General features: G+C 36.1%; 1 protein-coding gene and 1 pseudogene across 3 annotated transcripts in view; one reads left to right on the forward strand and one right to left on the reverse strand.

Annotated features, from left to right (window-relative positions):
* The window catches only part of RASA2 (RAS p21 protein activator 2), a 113,937-nt gene that overhangs the window by 33,777 nt on the left and 61,780 nt on the right, over positions 1-18,380 (reverse strand). For all 3 annotated transcript variants that reach the window (XM_036266204.1, XM_036266203.1, XM_036266202.1), the window contains exons 6-9: positions 10,862-10,945; positions 9,098-9,170; positions 5,230-5,306; positions 4,162-4,263 (exon numbers count right to left, since the gene is read on the reverse strand). In XM_036266204.1, the coding sequence (XP_036122097.1) occupies positions 4,162-4,263; positions 5,230-5,306; positions 9,098-9,170; positions 10,862-10,945 (336 nt within the window). The remainder of the gene's footprint in view (positions 1-4,161; positions 4,264-5,229; positions 5,307-9,097; positions 9,171-10,861; positions 10,946-18,380) is intronic.
* LOC118633633 lies at positions 16,457-16,550 on the forward strand (annotated as a pseudogene).

An 18,380-nucleotide genomic window follows, 5' to 3' on the forward strand; every position in this document is an offset into this window, starting at 1 on the left:
ATATAAATAACTATAAGTAAATGTAGCTATTTATATTATCTATATAAATGTGATTTATTATTTTAAAACATTGTTACAAAAGACTCAATTTAAATCACCTAAAAAGGATACCTTGTAAATTATGGAATCTTGTATAAATTAGAGCTAAAGGAAAAAACCTCAAAATTTACTAAATAGAGGGTATCTAGCATGCCTAAGTTCTAGGGGGTACAAAAAAATCTTACATTTTTTCCCCCAGTTTTTGAATAAGAAACAGAAAATAAAGATAAATTATTAACTAAAAGTGTTAGTTGCTCTACACATATTTTTTTCATTCACAATTAGATAGGCATAAAAGTAATCCTATGCTCTCAGGAATCAGCAGTTTTGAGAGTCCCTTAACAGAATTAAGTATTAGCATTTGAAAATTTTAACCATAAGGTCTGTATAATTGAAATTGAAGTAGGCAGACAAAAATCTGGGTTCGTAATGCTATGTAAGCTGGGAAATAACTGTTCAAAGGCAGTTCTATGAATATTATTTTTGGTTCCATAAAGATAACCATTATCGATGGATTTATCCAAAAGAGGAGATTAAAGGTAAGGTGCTAAAACTGGCAAAGTAGGAAACTAACTAATCTCAAATAAAATATTAATCTACTTTTAAATATGTATAGGTATATTATGTTGGAAGAAAACCCATTTGTTTCATCTACTATTTGAATCTTACTTTCAAAATTAAAAATTATAACATGAAAAGATATTTGTATCTATTGTCTCTTCTTATTGTACATTTTTACAGTTTTAACCATTTGGGTGCAAACTGTTGTACCAATCTGTATAATTACACAATGGTTTTATATACATTAAGTTCTCTGACACTAAGGTAACTGGTGAAATGTGATTGGACTAGATTATTTATAACATTCCAAACCATGGAATACTGATACAAGAAAAAAGATGCAGAAATTCTACATGTATTGATGTAGAATAATGATGATGACTACAGCAATAACTATAATGATGAGAACATGAATTATACCCATGGTCACAGCATTTACGGCTCAGTTTATTCTAACTCATTTCATCCTCTAATAACTAATTGTATTACCCCCATTTCATAGCCAAAGAAAGCAAGGCAAACAGGTGGAGTAATTTGTCCAATGTCACACAGGTAGTTAATGGTAGAGATGCATTTGGACCAAGACATTTGGTTCCTGAGTCTATATTCTTTTTTTTGTTGTTATTAATCATCATCTGAGGATATTTTTTCCATTGATTTTTCTTAGAGAGAGGGGGAAGGAAGGAGGGAGAGGGAGAAAGAGACAGAGACAGAGAGAAACATTGATGTGAGAGAGACACATTGATTGGTTGCCTCTCACATGCACCCCAACTGGGGTCGGGGAACAAACTCACAACCCAGATATATGCCCTTGACCAAGAATCGAACCTGCAACCCTCTGATGTGTGGGCTGATGCTCTAACCACTGAGCAATGCCAGTCAGGGCCAGAATTTATATTCTTAATTTTGCTCAAAGAGATAACAAATATTTATTGAGGTTCTATTAAATTGATAAGTGAAAAAAGCAAGGTACAGAGTAGGATACAGGATGTGTCCCTTTGTGTAAAGAAGGGGAAAGAAGAATATGTATTTGCCTGTATATACATAAAATATTTTCAAAACTCAAAACAGTGGCTGCCTCAGGAAAACAAAACTGATTAGCTGGGGGACATAGGCAGGTGACATATTTTACCTTTTGAACTGTGAATCATATAAGTATATTCAAAAAGTCAAATAAAATTCTAGTATCTACATAGGTTCAAGTTAACATTAGCTAATATTAACACTAACAAGCAAATCCTAACATTTCATAAAAGTTTCAGAATAAAGAATACACATCATTATTATGAAACTGAAGAGCCAAGAAAGGAATGGGAAAATGACTGAATTATGTTTGAGAATAAAATAAAATTAGAACCATCAAAAATTAGTTTTCAGAAAAGGACTACAACAGACAAATGCTAAGTAGAAATTATGTGAAAAAGAAAACTGAGGCTTTTAAACATTATTTGTCATTATTCAGTATCTTTCTTAATATCAAGATTATAAAGAAGATGCCTGAAATCTTATACGGTAAAGAAAGCTTTTCTTGCGTTCATGCAGTTGCCATTAATCCCACAAGGGGATGCTATAGCTCTGCAATTGACAATGGAAGCTAAGAGTTTAATAATTTTGACTTAAAAGGAAATGGAATTTTTTATTTTTGATATTTCCTTACATCTATGGGAATATAAATAAATGAACAGATGTTCCTATTTCATGCTAGATAAATTTCAGCATATACTTTTGGCAAGTTATTTCAAAATATTTAAAAATACTATTAGCAAAAAAATCTATAGGAATAAAATGAATTTGTTAGTGTTCTTCCATCTTGCCAAGGTAGTTGGAAAAAGTTTTGCCAAATCTGGAGGGCCAGTTTGGAGATAGTCTTACTTAAAATACAGGCTAAGTGGCACATTTCAAGTTCACTTTGAGGGGCCGCAGGAGGCACAACGTACTTTTTATTTTGTAATGAGTAGTCTGGCATATAATTGTAAAGACCCAACATACTGAACTCAAAAATTTTCATTTAAAAATGTACAGTACTTTATGGAAGGTGAAAGAAGATATGTGTGTGGGGTGGGGGGAGGTGACAATGTTCATCAGTTTTTCAGTGACTAAGTTTCATTCCCCCGCCTCTGTGGATGAATTTTAGAAATTATAACACATCATAAAGACCAATAAATCTTAGACCTACATTAGCAAGAGGTAAAAATAAAATAAAAATTTAGAGTCTAAAAACCAGTTTTCAAGGGATAAGTGCTTGAGGACAACAGAGTCCAAAGTGAAGAATGTCTGATGGCTAGTCAGGAGAGGCAGACTCTCTCTCTTTTTCTTTTATTGATTTTTTTTGGAGAGAGAGAAGGGAGAGGGAGAGATAGAAACATCAATGAGAGAGAACATCTACTGGCCGCCCCCTCATGCTCCCCACTGGGGATCAGGCATGTGTCCTGACTGGGAATTGAACCAGCGACCTCTTGGTGCATGGGTCGACGCTTAACCACTGAGCCACACTGGCCGAACTCTCTTCTTTTTTTTTTTTTTTTTTTTAAAAAAAAATGTTTTTACTGCTTTTTTGAGAGAGAGAGGAAGGGAGAGAGAGAGATAGAAACATCAACGTGAAAGAGATACATCGATCGGCTGCCTCCTTGCACACTTCCTGCTGGGAATGGAGCCCGAAACTGGGGCATGTGCCCTGACTGGGAATTGAACTGGGATCTCTCAGTCCAAGGGACGACACTCAATCCGCTGAGCTACACTGGAAGACTAGGCAGGTGTTCTAAAGACAAATGAAACTGGTGCCCAGGGTAAGAAACATCTAAAGGCTTAATTTCAAACTCCTCTTCCAGGCAACTGAAACAGTTCTAAAAAGTTGGCCTTAAAAGTTTAGTAAATGAGAAAAGCATGTTCTTTTACACTTATTTGTAACCCAAGTCTAGCATGAGGGCTGCAGGGCAACCTACTGGAAGGGACAGAATATACAGCTTGTAAGTGCTGTAGACAGAACAAACAATAGCTGCACATCAATTCTGCTAAGGAAACTAACGTCAATTTAATGTCTGAACATTCAGTTTAATTTAACAGCCATTTAATGTCACTATTAGAGTCATAAAAGGTAAAATAATGTTCTGACCATTCTCAGGCCATCAGAGCTCCTGACTGGTTCGATCCCGTAAACAGCTGATTCGCTACAATAAACTCTTTGCCTTTAAGCATCCAGTTTTCATGACCATTAATGAAGTTTCTCAACTACAGATGTTGATTTGTTACCAAGCATCTTCTTACATATGCAACTCTTACATAATGTTTTAAATATTTTCCATTTTCCCCTTAGAGATAGGATTTAGTTTTTGAACAGAAAAATATCCCCCGAGAATTCAGTACTTTTGTCTCAGTATCAGAGGTCAAGTCAAAAAACTATCGATATGCTTATATTTCTGCAACAATAAATTAACGACAAGAGCAATTAATATTAATGACTTTTGGCTTATTTCATTAGAAATTTAAAATATGACTATAGTAAGCATTTATTTGCATGTACAGTATATTAAAGAGAGTTCACTAGAATGGTTGTCTTCTTACCAGGCTTGATGAGAGATATCATTTCTTAACACATTCACAGGAACCTTAATCTCACCTAGGAAAATATCTTGGACCAGGTTTCCATTGTTCCACAAATCAATCCTGAAAATTTACAACTGGCTTTATTTTTTTTGAAACAATGTTTAAGAGAACACACACCACCAAATAGCTTCAAATTACTTTGATTTGTATTATAGCATTAATTTTACATGCTTAAAAGAGATGTTAGCATTGTCACATACCTCACTATCTAAACTAGAAAGCAAAATATTGCAGTAGCTTTAATTTATAAGCACAGAAAGTAACCATTTTAAATAGTAAAAGAAAGCACTTAAGTTTCTTAGATTCAAATCTAGGCTTTATTTTCACTTGTAACAATAAAAACTACAGAGTTACTTTGTTGAATTGGAAAAAATAAACTAACACAAGACTCTAGTTTCTTTCTCAATTAGAATCAGTTAATGTGTAAAGATAGATAATCTGGAAAAATACATTACCTGATCATTCCAAACATGTGATTAACATACCCTTCAAATGAACACACTGTTAACACCACACCTATACATGCATTTACAAAAACTTTCCTCTCCAAAACAGCATAGATATTTAAGATCTAGAAAATAGCAAAAACTTCAAACACATGCACCTGTTAAATTATCTTATAAGACTTCTTACCTCACTGAAATTTCTGTTAGACAGCAGATATGTTAAGAGGAATAAAAAAATTATTTCTAAATAGGCTAATATATACTTTTTTATATATTTTTTGCATCCATTATGCTATGATTCAGAAATTTAAGGAGCAATTAAATTTTGGAAAAATTAAAAAATATAATAAAATAGGTGAAAATTACTTCATCCTTGTTTATAAAATAAACACACCTTTACTATTTCTGTCAAGAATCAGATTTTGAAGAGATAATTTGTATTAGATGCATGTTCCTTTAAGATTCATCAACCAACTTGCTAAAGAGAACTCTATTAAGCTTGGTTTACCTTTTCCTGTTAAATTTAGGATTTTCCTTTGGCACAGAAGAAAGCAATTCAGTAAAACCCCGATACACATACCTAATCTCTAGCTTTTCAATGTCCTCTTCTTCTACCTGGAACTGGGACTTTCTGGTGTAACTACTGGATCTGGTTACCTGTAAACAAAATATTCTAGTAAAAATTTTTTTAAGTATCTTTTTCCTACGTGAACTTAAAAAAACTATCATCCCTAAAATGCTCAGTTTTGTTTATTATAAACAGAGGAAAATGCCTAGGTAATATTTTTACCCCAAGCTAAATATAAAAATAACCATGGAAGAAGCAGGGAGGTTAAGAATAAGGTGGTGTAAAAATATCAAAAGCAAGGCAGTGTGGCTCAGTTGGCTGGAGCATCATCCCATACAGCAAAAGGTTGTGGGCTCAGTTCCCAGTCAGGGTACATACCTAGGTTGCGGGCCTGATCCTTCCCCTCTTCTCTCTTTCTCTCTCTCTCTCTCTCTCTCTCCTGATCCTCTCTCTCTCTCTCTCCTGATCCTCTCTCTCTCTCTATCTCTCCCTCCCTCCCTCCCTCCCCATCCCTCTCTCCCTCCCCATCCCTCTCTCCCATCAATAAACGCATAAGGATTAAAAAAAGAAAAAATATATATATATCAAAGGAACCTTGCTCCCATATCCTTCCTTATCAACTCAGTATAAAGCAACATCAAGTTCTCTGGCTCATGTGTAATTTGTTGGTGATTCAATGAGTAAAAGTGTTCTATTTCAGTGAAGCTGCACTGTCCCATATTTCTCAATACCAATGCCACCCTTACACTTCCTTCTTCCATTTTTACTGAAAATATCAAGGCCACTGGCAGGAACTTCCTCAACTACAGTCCACCTGAACATGTCCATTCCCATAAAGTCCTTTCTACTTGATGAGTTTTCCCATCCGCTTCTGAACAAGATGATATGATCCTCCTCTTTCCTTGAAACTGCTCCACCCACATGTAGTTGCAGTAAGTATTCGATCTTTTTTAATTACAGCTTTCTTTACCAGCTTGTTCACCTCACTCAAGTCTAAGAAAAATTCTCCCCTTAAATTATGGTCCTTCTGTCTCCTTCCTTTCACAGACAAACATCTGAAAGCTGTAAGCCATCCTCCCAGCCTCCACTTCCTCACTGCCCACACACTACAGTCACTCTTCATAATCTGGCTTCCTCACAGGTCACCCGCCTAACATCCTGCTCTTAATCACCAAGTCTAATGATGAATTCTTAGTTCTCACCTTCATTGACCCCATTATCTGAACGGGTAATCATACAATTATACTCCTTTCCTAGAAACATTCTTTTCTTTGAGTTTGCCCAGGCACTATCCTGGCAACATTCTGCTCTCTTTGCTTCTTCCTCTGGTACCTCTTCTTCCACAGAACCTGTAAGTATGGGTTTTCTCTAAGGGTTTATTTTGTTCTCAGAGCTGCAAGTGCTGCATAGTTTACAAAGTGCTTTCACATCCATTATCTCCTTTGTTCATCAGATCACTGCTCTGAAGCAGGCAGCTAGATTTATTATCCTCATCTCAAAAATGAGGAAGCTAAAGTACAGAAATGAAGAGACATGCTCAGAGTTGAACACCTAATGAGTGCAGAACTGACGGTCTTCACATTTCTCCTTTACTGTGTACCTCTACCCTCTTGGCTTTCTTGACTCTGTAGGCAAATCTTGAGTCTTTATTTGCAGCCATCACCCATCTTAAGTTCCAGTCACAAACTGCTTATTGGAGGATTTTACATGTCAGACCTCGAGCTCATTATGCCCCCAAATGTGTTTTCCTTCTTTTGTCTTTTCTTCTATAACCAATTCACTATCTTGCCCTTTGCTATTTCTGTCTTATTTGTTCCTTCTCTTCTATTTCCATATTACTCTCTTGGATCAGATCCCCCCTCCCTTTTTTTGAACAGCTAAACTATACCAGTCTCTTGATCTCTGTTCTCTCTCTCTCTCTCTCAGCCATTTGGCTCACAGATCATGGTTAATTCTTCCCAAAACACTAGATTACCCATAGCTTCCAGACTAAAAAACATTCAATGGCTAATATTTAAGCACCTCTGGCAGGCACTCAAGCCTTTCATTGGGTGGTCTTACTCTATCTTTTTAAATTTTTTTAAATTTTTTTATCCTCACCCGAGGACATTTTTTTTTTTTATATTTTGTTCAGATAGAGTGGGAGGGAGAGAGAGAGAGAGAAACATCGATGTGAAAGGGACACATCGAGTGGTTGCCACCCACACAACCCAACCAGGGCCAGGGACAAACTGCAACCGAGGTACATGCCCTTAGCGGGAACCAAACCCGGGTCTCTCGGGACCGCAGGCCGATGCTCTAACCGCTGAGCCAAACCGGCCAGGGCTATCTTTTTAAGCTTAGTTGCCATTTTTCCCTTACACAAACCTTTCAGTCAAATTATTACTTGCTATTCTTTGGACACAACTTTCTGCTCTCCTATCTCAAAATGCTCCTTCTCTGTAATACTCTCTTCTGACTTCACTAAATCAGCTGGTGCAGAGCTCATCTGGCCTCCCTAATATTTACTGCATTTTACTGTTGCATATACACGTGTGTGTGTGTTGTGTCTCATTCCACTGGAGGATAGACATTGAACCTTATCTTTATAATCAGCTCAACAAAGGGCCCTTTGAATGAATGTGTCAAGGCCTAATAGGTATGCTTGGATATAGCAAGCAGGTCAGGTCTTGACTTTCAAAGGGCCATCTGCTTGCTCCAAGTTGCCCCTTCTTTGTTTTCTCTAGGCTAGACATAACAACCATTAATACATGCAGAACAACTAAACTAAGTCCTTAGCCAGGGAATGGAAAAGCCTCACAGTGGTACATTTTCTTTTTCTTTTTTCCTTCTCCCTTGTCTCCACCCCCATAATTCTTCCTACTTCAATTTTGTCCTTTTCTTCAACCTGTGTTCCTTTATTAGAGGGCAGTAATCAGGCATGGCTAGAAGTGATCTCACTCTCTCCATTTGGAACTACCAGGAAAACACACACACAAAAGGAAAAGCACAAAAATACAACTTTTTCAAATCTACCCTACATGTTAATCTCAACTGCAACATGTTCTACAGCTAGAATACAATCTTTTGGAATAGAGAGTTTGACTTATTTTTATTTTCTGTAGCTGTCCAGTAATACGAAAAAGGATTTCTCTAACAAATTTTAAAAATGCCCCACACTAAAGAACTCCAAAGCAATGTGTTTGGGCAACTTCAAGGCCGGTGAAGATCTCTATGAAAATAAGCATGTGTCCATAGAGTGTACTTTATAGTCCCAGAGCTTTATCACATTTGGGTCTTATAAAAACTCCATCAGTTAGGTAGGGCTGCTCCTATTTTCTTTTACAAAACTATCCTTTCACAAGGCAAGAAACTTGAGTCTCACAATTAGTAATCTGTTCACAGTCAACTGGGACTAGAACTCATATCTACCAATGCTGTCATACTGACTTCATTATTCAAACAGTACTCTGCAGGACAGTCCTGTGGCCACTGTCTGTCAGGCGTGGGGGCTGGATGAGGTGGGGACTGTGTAAGGAGAAGGGTGTGATATTGAGGATGATTTGGAAGCGGGTGTGCTCCTAGACCTCCCCAACCCAAAATCAATCAGAGCTCTGCTTCATTTGTTTTATGTACTGAGCCTCCACTGCACTGTACCATCTGAGCCTCCACTGCACTGTACCATCTGAGCCTCCACTGCACTGTACCATCTGAGCCTCCACTGCACTGTACCATCTGAGCCTCCACTGCACTGTACCATGGCTCTACTGCTTTCAGGAGAGAAATGCCTAGTTGCATTAGTTGATGAAATGATTACTATGGCCGTAATTTGAAAAAAGAAGTAAATCAGCATTCAGTATTAAATACTCAATGTTAATATTTATATAAAACAAAAAGTTACCTCAAAATAAAAGATTTCATTAAACTGCGGATTGCTTGTTTTCTTCTTTACTTTAGTCTTCTTTTGGTCATTCCTGTTCCAATGTGGTAGAGTTTTACCTTGTAGAACTTAACAGTACACAATTATAAAACATGCTATTTCCAAGCAGGGAGCTTGACCTCTGTTTCACTGTTAAGATGACTCAGGGAAGACTGTAGTTTTAAATATTACTTGGGGGGCAAGGGGAATAAAGTATCTAAAACTCAAATCAAAGAATATACAAGTTTTGTGTACTTGATATATAGCAAGACTGCATTATTCTCTCTATAGCTATATTAGATTGAATGCCAAGCTTATGTTGGGGGTTTTAATGAAACATTCTAATATATAAGCAACCCAGAGTACATGGCAGAAGGAAGACAATGACATTCAGAGTACCTTTATCTATGCTGAAAAATACCTGAGAAACATGAAAAGCATTCTTAACTCAGTTTACTTTGTGGGCTTCAGCTGCAATGTGATTTTATTAAAAAACCTTTTAATTCTGAAATAATGATAGATTCAGAAGAGGTTACAAAATGTGCACAGGGAAGTCCCATGCAGCCTTTCCCTAGCCTCCTCCAAAGTTAACATCATATGCAATTATATTAGAGTACCAAAACCCAAAGTGACTTTTTTAAAAATATTTATATGCCAAGTGGTTTCTATCTGTATGTTAATAAACAATTATACTTAAGAATTTGCCTGTCAGGTATAGATTATAAATAAAGACAAAAAAACAAAAACAGCTCCACTAGATTAAATATTTTTAACATGCAAAATTAAATTCCTCTGATAGCATGAATGTTATAGGATTAGATTACCTATCTCCTTTTAAATGTAAAACAATCTATAATAATAATAGCATGCTATTGTTTGAGCACCCAATAAGTACCAGGCATGGTGCTACTTTATACACACACACACACACACACACACACACACACACAAATACATTTATTTTTCAAAGTGACTCACTGGTGAATTTCTAAAAAATAAGAATACCTAAAGAGCTTGAGGCTGGGGAGGAGGGCTGTGTGTGTGTGTGTGTGTGTGTGAATGCTGCTTGTGTACAGAGATTATTGTGCTCTTTGTTTCCTTACTCTAAACCTTCCAGTTTTAGAAAAAATTCAGACTAGTCAGGCTCTGAAAAAAACCATAACGAAGTTATAAAATACAAAATAGTACAAAGTGTTATAGGTGTTTGCCTAAATTATGCCGAGTAATTTAAATCCATGACATGGTAAACTTGACCATGTTCTGGTACATCAGCAGAGTGTGTACAGCTTGGAATTCTCTCTGTAGAGCACAGATGCCATGGGTAGAAAAGGTATTTTTAGTCCTGAGCTGCTTTCCAGATAACAATATGGAAACTACCTTATTCTGAGCTAGCATTTATCAAAATAGGATATTACATGCATAAAATCTAAGACATTTGCCAGTAGGAAGGTTGATGATGAATAAAGAAGGTCAAGTTTATGTTTTAAACTACATTTTAACTACTATAAAACTGATGCTGTTCCACAACCTAAGAGTCTGGCAGATTTAAAATGATACCCATTTTCTTTCTATAAAAACTGGATTTGTTTGTTTACAAGTGTATAATAAAACTCACTGAAGATTTTTCTTCCAAAGCATTACTTTGTGTCATAAATAGCTGTTTAACATTTGCTCTTAGAACCTTAATGTTGTAATTCTTACATCAAATTTTAAAACTTAAAAATCTCATAATTCAAGAAACATTACCTAGAAGGGCCCACTAGAGAAACTGTTGCATAAGGGTCACAGCTTTGTCCATTTATGAGAGGCAATCCATGGCATGCCTTGATGCTAAGGAAGAATAAAAGAAAATGAATATATAATATTCAGGTTAAACAATATAAAACATTATCTTTAAATACAAATTAACATATGCAAAGGGTTAAAATTGTTTCCACATGCCTGCAGATGTATGCCTATATACCACCTACCTCAAATATATGTATGTATGTGTTTATGCTCTATTTCCAAAACAGGATTATATTAGAAGGCCACAATCAGTACTGAGACTACCAAATAATATTTAGCACACATAACCCCACTAAATATTTAACAAGGTACATTTTGTGGTTTTGACAATACATTAAAAACTGCTGTGGCTTCTAAAAAGGAAAAGAACGCCGTGTGAACCTTAAAGGAGAAACTACGAAACTAAGCCAGATCTACGGTAGCACATCCTCTGCTAAAGCATGAATGAGAAACAAGGAAACAACTGTGGTTTCCACTTAAAATCTGATTCATATATAGAGGGCACGCCCCACACAATTCTGTAGGCTTTTATTCTGATTCTTAGTAACAGCTCCTGCATCATTCTGCTGAAAATGTTTTAGACCATAAAAACCTAGGCATCTAATCCACTCCACGGGTAACAGTAGGTATTTAGAGATCACAGAATCTGACACATTGACCTGCTTTTCAAATTCTCACTAAATATTATTATTGAGTTCATGAATTTCGCTTAACATCTAAAGGTCTGCATTTCCTAATGCCTATGAGAAACTCATCAGTACTGCTGAAAAGTATTCTTCATTGGAAGTTGTGGGCTATTGAGCAACATCCTTATTTCTCTCCGTAACCCACAGATCATGTATGTGGTGAAGTACGAATGGTGTGCTGCCGAGTAAAGACAGAAATGATAGTATGACTCATTTCTATTAAACTGGGTATCAAAAACCAAATTATAAAAATTTCTGAAACTAACAAAAGAAAATGCAGGCCAAGATCATTATTCTGGTGACTAATGTTAGGCTTAGGTACAGTAAAATTTTCCCACTGTACATACTGTGTGAAACTTCTCAGGCTAAACTAAACTAAATCTCGGAACAATACTTAATTTTTATATAGCATTTGCAGTTTACTATATATTTTCACAGAATGCACCCAATTCTCACAATTGCCTTTGAGAAGAATATCAAAGAGTACTATCATGCCATTTGAAAGAAGAAGGCTCAAAAAGGTTATGTGACAGAGCAACAAAATAAGGCTAACAAAGTAATACAAAATTTGTAAGAAGTGGGCCAAAACTCAACTTCTACTTTCTTAACTGGTTCTAAGGTCTAGCGTCCTTCTAAATTCCCACAGCACCTGAATATATTGTATTACTCTCCTTGTAATACAACATTTCTGTCATGTAAACACTAATTATGAAAAATCTTAATTACAGAAATTTACTATCATTTTATGAAGTATTAAAAAATTGAGAAAAATCAGTTCAGTATACAAAGACTTCTGTAATAATACACAAAAACCAAAACAATGATATTTATAAGCCAAAAATATGAGTCTATAAAAACCATCAGAAATACTCAATTTTTAAATGTTTAAAATATGAGTTTTGTGGAAAACAAATAATATTATAAATACATATTATTTTATTTGTTACAGACATTATGAAATATTATGTTTCTTTTTTTTTTTTTTTTTTATCCTCTCCCGAGGATATTTTTTCCATTTTTTGTACAGATAGAGTGGGAGGGAGAGAGAGGAAGGGAGAGAGAGAGAGAAACATCGACGTGAAGGGACACATCGAGTGGCTGCTACCCGCACGACCAACCAGGGCCGGGGACAAACTGCAACCGAAGTACGTGCCCTTAGCGGGAACCGAACCCGGGTCTCTCCGACTGCAGGCCGACGCTCTAACCGCTGAGCCAAACTGGCCAGGGCGAAATATTATGTTTCTAATACATGGGATACAACCATTCTTCTAATTGGTAATCAAGTAATTTCATATCATAAACCATAGATGAGCATTAAATGTTGAAAATAACCACAGTATACTACATTATCTTACATCTTGTTTATATATCACATATAGAGCATTTGATATTAATACATTTATTTTTAGAAATTACAAAGAAAAATAAATTTAGTCCAAACTAGTTTATAAGACAGAGTGATCTGAATCTTTTCCTTGGATTTTTTTTAACTAAAAGACAAATGTTGTCCTGGCCAGTTTTGCTCAGTGGTTAGAGTGTTGCCCACAAACCCAAGGGTCTCAGGTTTGATTTCAGTCAAGGTCACATACCTGGGTTACGGATTTGATCCCTGGCCCCGGTTGGGGTCGTTTGGGAGGCAACTAATTGATGTGTCTCTCTCTCATCAATGTTTCTCTCTCTCTCTCCCTCCCTCCCTTCCAGTCTAAGAAAAATTAATGGACAAACATCCTTGGGTGAAGATTAACAAAGAAAAAAAGACAAATGTTAACTTCTACAATATAGCCAAGATGGAATAATAGGAAATGGATTCACCCTCCTACCAGAAAAAAAATTTGTAAAAGAAAGGACACAATCAGCAGCATAGGCTAGTCATCTCTGAGCGGGGAATCAACAAGGTAAGCCTTCCAAGTGTCTCAGCTTATAGCTATATAGTTTCCCTGGGAAGAAAAAGGAGAATTGTCATTTGGGGAAGGCCAAGATGACTGGAGTTCTCAGGGGAGAGTACTGGAGGAAAGAAAGCCACACACAGAGAAAGAAACCTCCAGAGAGTTACAAGAACCCACCCCGAATCTCCAGCTGAGTGCTGATAGGCACGCACATATAAGAAAACTGCCTGGGGCTTGGGAAAGAACCACTGGAAAAGAGCAAAGGGAACAATTCCTGACGCTCTCAAATGGCTAGCAAGAGGTCTAACCAGCCACGGAAAACCTGGTAATTCATGGGTGCTGCCTCAATAGTGGGAAAATACAAACCCTAGACTAAAGCAGCTCCTGTTTTAGCTATCAAAGCTTAAAAGAAAACCACAAAAGAATCACAATGTTTCCAGGTAACTTAACTGAGTTCTTAAGTATATTCATGGGAATACATACAAAAATATCCAGCAACTTCACAATGTCTAGCTCTAGTAGAAAAGAAGCAGAAACACAAAAAATCAAGAAAATATGACCCACAATGAAAAAGAAAAACAAATTAATAGTAACAGGACCAGAAATGAAACGGATGACAGAATTAGTAGCTAAGGACATTAAAAACCAGTTATTATAACTACATTTCATATGTCTGGTAAAGACATAGAAGACATTAAAATTTAAAGTCTAGAGATGAAAAACACAAATCTGACAAGAAAAACACACTGAGTAGGAGTAACAGAAGATTTGATACAGCAGAAGATTAGTAGACACACAGATAGAGCAATAAACACATATTAAATAGATGTGCAAATGGTCTAAACATGCCAATTATAAAGCAGATATTTACAGATTGAACAAAAAAAGAAAATTATATGCTACCTATAAGAAACTCACTTTAAATATAAAGATAAAATTAGGTTAAAAGTAAAAGAATGGAAAAATATATACTATGCTAACACTTAATCAAAAGAAAGCTCATTATGTATATGGGTAATAGCAACCCAAATGTCCATCAGTAGGTCTCTGATTGAATAAACTATGGTAAATCTGTATATTGCAATTCTATGTCGCTGTAAAAAAGTATAAGGTAACTCTCTATTCTCTAATTACTCTGATACGGAGTGATTTTTCAGGATACATTATTAAGTAAAAAAAAGGATGTTACAGCCCTGGCCGGTTTGGCTCAGCGGTTAGAGCGTCGACCTGCGGTCCTGAGAGCCCCGGTTCAGTTCCCGCTAAGGGCGCGTGCCTCGGTTGCAGTTTGTTCCCGGCCCTGGTCGGTTGTGCAGGTGGCAGCCACTCGATGTGTTCCTTTCACATCGATGTTTCTCTCTCTCTCTCTCTGTTCCTCTCTCTCCCTCCCACTCTATCTGAACAAAAAAATGGGAAAATGTCCTCGGATGAGGATAAAAAAAAAAGGATGTTACAGAACACTACACTTTGTGTAAGAATCAAGTGGGAAACACAAATTTATTTTTATTTTTATATGTATGTATGTATATTTGCTTATATTTTCAAAAAAATGAAAAGAAAAACCAAAACTTTTAAATATAGGAGTAAGAAGGCTACAGGGTTGGAAATGGATGTGATAATTCTCCAAATATACCTTATGTAAGTTCTGACTTTGGAAACATAAAAACTTTTACACTTCAAAAGTAAAATTAAACTTAAGAAGCAATCCTTAAAAGTAAAAACCTGAGAAACCACTAAAAAAGAAAGAGGCCTGGCTGGTGTGGCTCAGAGGTTGAGCATTGACCTATACACCAAGAGGTGGCTCGTTCTAGTCCCAGTCAGGGCACAGGCCTCGGCTGCAGGCTCAATCCCTGGGAGGGGGTGTGCAGGAGGCAGCCAATCAATGCTAATGCCTCTCTCTCTCACTAATGTTTCTATCTCTCTTTCCTCCCCTCACTTCCTCTCTATATAAAAAAAATCAATAAAAAACATTTTTTTAAAACAGAAAGAGAATTAATTTCAAGGTACCAGAACACAGTATTTGACTCTACATCTTTAATGATATATATTCTTAGAACAGAAAGATCTCTTACACTTCATTCAGTAACCTGTCAGTGGTAATACTGGTAGTATTACTTTAAATCTATTTTCTGTATCTTACAAGATAAGATGTAGACGATAAGATAAATAATTATGTTAATGTTGTTAGGGATTAAGATTTTCAATTAAGAGGAAAGAAATACAAAAATAAAATTAAAGTTATATTTATAATTATATAATATTACATTTGAATTAGATGCATAAAAAAGGAAGAACAGCCAAAGTGGCTATATTCTAGACAAAGTAGATTTCACAACAAAGAATATTACCAGAGTTAGAGAGGGTCATTTTATAATAATAAAGAGTTCAAATTATCAAGAGGACATAACAATCCTAAAAGTTAAGCTCCTAACATCAGAGATGCAAAACAAATGAAGTAAAAACTGATAGAACTGCTGGGAAAAACAGATCTGACATAATTAACATTTATAAAAACTAGTGTTGCCCTGGCCGGTTTAAGTCAGAGGTTAGAGTGACAGCCAGCAGACCAGAGAGTCTCAGGCTTGATTCTGGCCAATGGCATGTATCTTGGTTGTGATTCAGTCCCCAGCCTCTCTCACATGGTTGTCTCTCCCCCCGCCCCCCTTCTACTCTATAGGAAGATAAATGGAAAAATATCCTTGGGTGAGGATTTAAAAACAACAACAATAAAAACCTAGTGTTTTGGGGCAAAAAACAAATCTTGCTAACTTTAGAAGTATTCACATCATACAAAATATGTTAATTTAATATGGAATTAAATTAGAATTCAAAAACAAAAAGATATCTGAAAAATCCTCAAATATTTGGAAATGACTTAACTCACCTCTAAATAATCCACAGGTTGAAAATTAAATCGAAAAAAAAATATTCAGTATTTTAAATTGCATGCAAATGAAAATTCATATTAAAATTTGTGAGATGCAGTGCTCGCTTCGGCAGCACTAAAATTGGATACAGAGATTAGCACGGCCCCTGCGCAAGGAGGACACGCAAATTCGTGAAGCGTTCCATATTTTAAAAAAAAAAAAATTTGTGAGATGTAGCTAAAATAGTACTTAGAAGAAAATGAATAGCCCTAAATACCTACATTAGGAAAGTAGAAAGATTTCCAATGACTGACCACAGTCTCCATCATAAGAAAATTAAAAAAGAGCAAATTAAACCCAAAGTAAACAAAAATAATAAAGAGTAGAAATCAATAAAATAGAAAGCAAACAAAAAATATACAAAAATCAGTGAAATAAAAAGCCATTTCTTCAAAAGAAGGTCATTAAAATGAATAAACCTCTACCTAGACTGACTAGGAAAAAAAGTGAAGACACAAATTATCAACATTAGAAATGAGCAACATGATATCACTATGAAGTCTACAGATATTACAAGGAAAAAAAAAATAACTATATGATAAAGAACTGGACGACTTAGATCAAATTCCTTGAAAGATAAAAACTACCAAAGATTACTTAAAAAAAAATCTGACAGCTATGTATCTATTAAAGAAATTGAATTACTGGTTAAAAACTTTTCCACCAACACACGAACAAAACAAAAACACTTCAGGTTCAGATGGCTTCACTAGTGGATTCTTACACTAATCATGTAAAAAAATAAATTATATAAATATATATTTATTAGGAATAGAGGGGAACCTTCTCTATCTCATAAAGGACCGCTAACATCATATTTAATGATAGAAGATGAGTGCTTTCCTGCTAAGGTAAGGTGTAAGACAAGGATACTGCTCTCACACTTGTATTCAACATTATACTGGAGGTCCTAGCCAGTGCAATAAGGCAAGAAACAGAAACAAAAGGTATCCAGACTGAAAAGGAAGTAGTAAAACTGTTCACGGATGACATGATTGTCTATGTACAAAATCCTATGGAATCTATAAAAAAGCTAGTAGAACAAACGAGTGAAGGTAAAAAGGTTGCAGGATACAAAAAAAATTTATTTCGATATACTAGCAACAAACAACCATATATTTATCCTCTCCCTGGCCCCCTTCCCCCTCACACCACTCTCCCCCTATCTCTTTGCCTGTGTCTCTAATATAAAAATCACTGCCTGGCCCTGGCAAGTTTGGCTCAGTGGTTAGAGTGTCAGCCTGCAGACCAAAGAGTCGCAGGTTTGATTCTAGTCAAGGGTACTTACGTCAGTTGTGGGTTTAGTCCCCAGCCCTGGTTGGTGTCATGTGGGAGGCAACCAATCAATGTGTCTCTCACATCGATATTCCTTCTCTTTCTCCCCACCCCCCATCTGAAGATAAATGGAGAAATATCCTCCAGTGAGGATTTAAAAAAAAAAATCAGTGTCGACCTCATGTCACCCTGTACCTATCTAATTTTCCTGTTTTTCTCTCCAAATTTCTTGACCTACCATTCACTCTGCACCCTACTGAAACCTAGTTTTTTCGACATTTGTCATCCTATGGAAACTCTCCTCATTAAGGTCCTCTGAGTGTCAAATATTACCCATATTTTTCAGGGCTCTTCTTATTGGACTTCTTGGCTGCAAGGAACACTTGTGATTATTCTCTCCTTGAAACCTTCTTCTCTCGTGGCTTCCTTGGCCCCCACTCTCCTCATTTTTCACATATCATCTGTCTGTCATCTTCATGTTTCCTCACATACTACTCAACCTCTTCTGCTGGATCTGTTCTCAGTCAACTGCTCTCTTTACACTATATAATCTCCCTCTCCACCTATTTCTTCTTCCCTTCCCTCCCCTCCCCTGACCTCCCCTCCCCTCCCCTCCCCTCCCATCCCATCCATCCTTTTGCCACATCTACCATTAACTTTACATTTATATTTGAGATCTCTCCAGAGTTTTACATTTTTATATCCA

The sequence above is a fragment of the Molossus molossus genome, unplaced genomic scaffold, assembly GCF_014108415.1.
Source record: "Molossus molossus isolate mMolMol1 unplaced genomic scaffold, mMolMol1.p scaffold_m16_p_18, whole genome shotgun sequence".
NCBI lineage: Eukaryota > Metazoa > Chordata > Mammalia > Chiroptera > Molossidae > Molossus > Molossus molossus.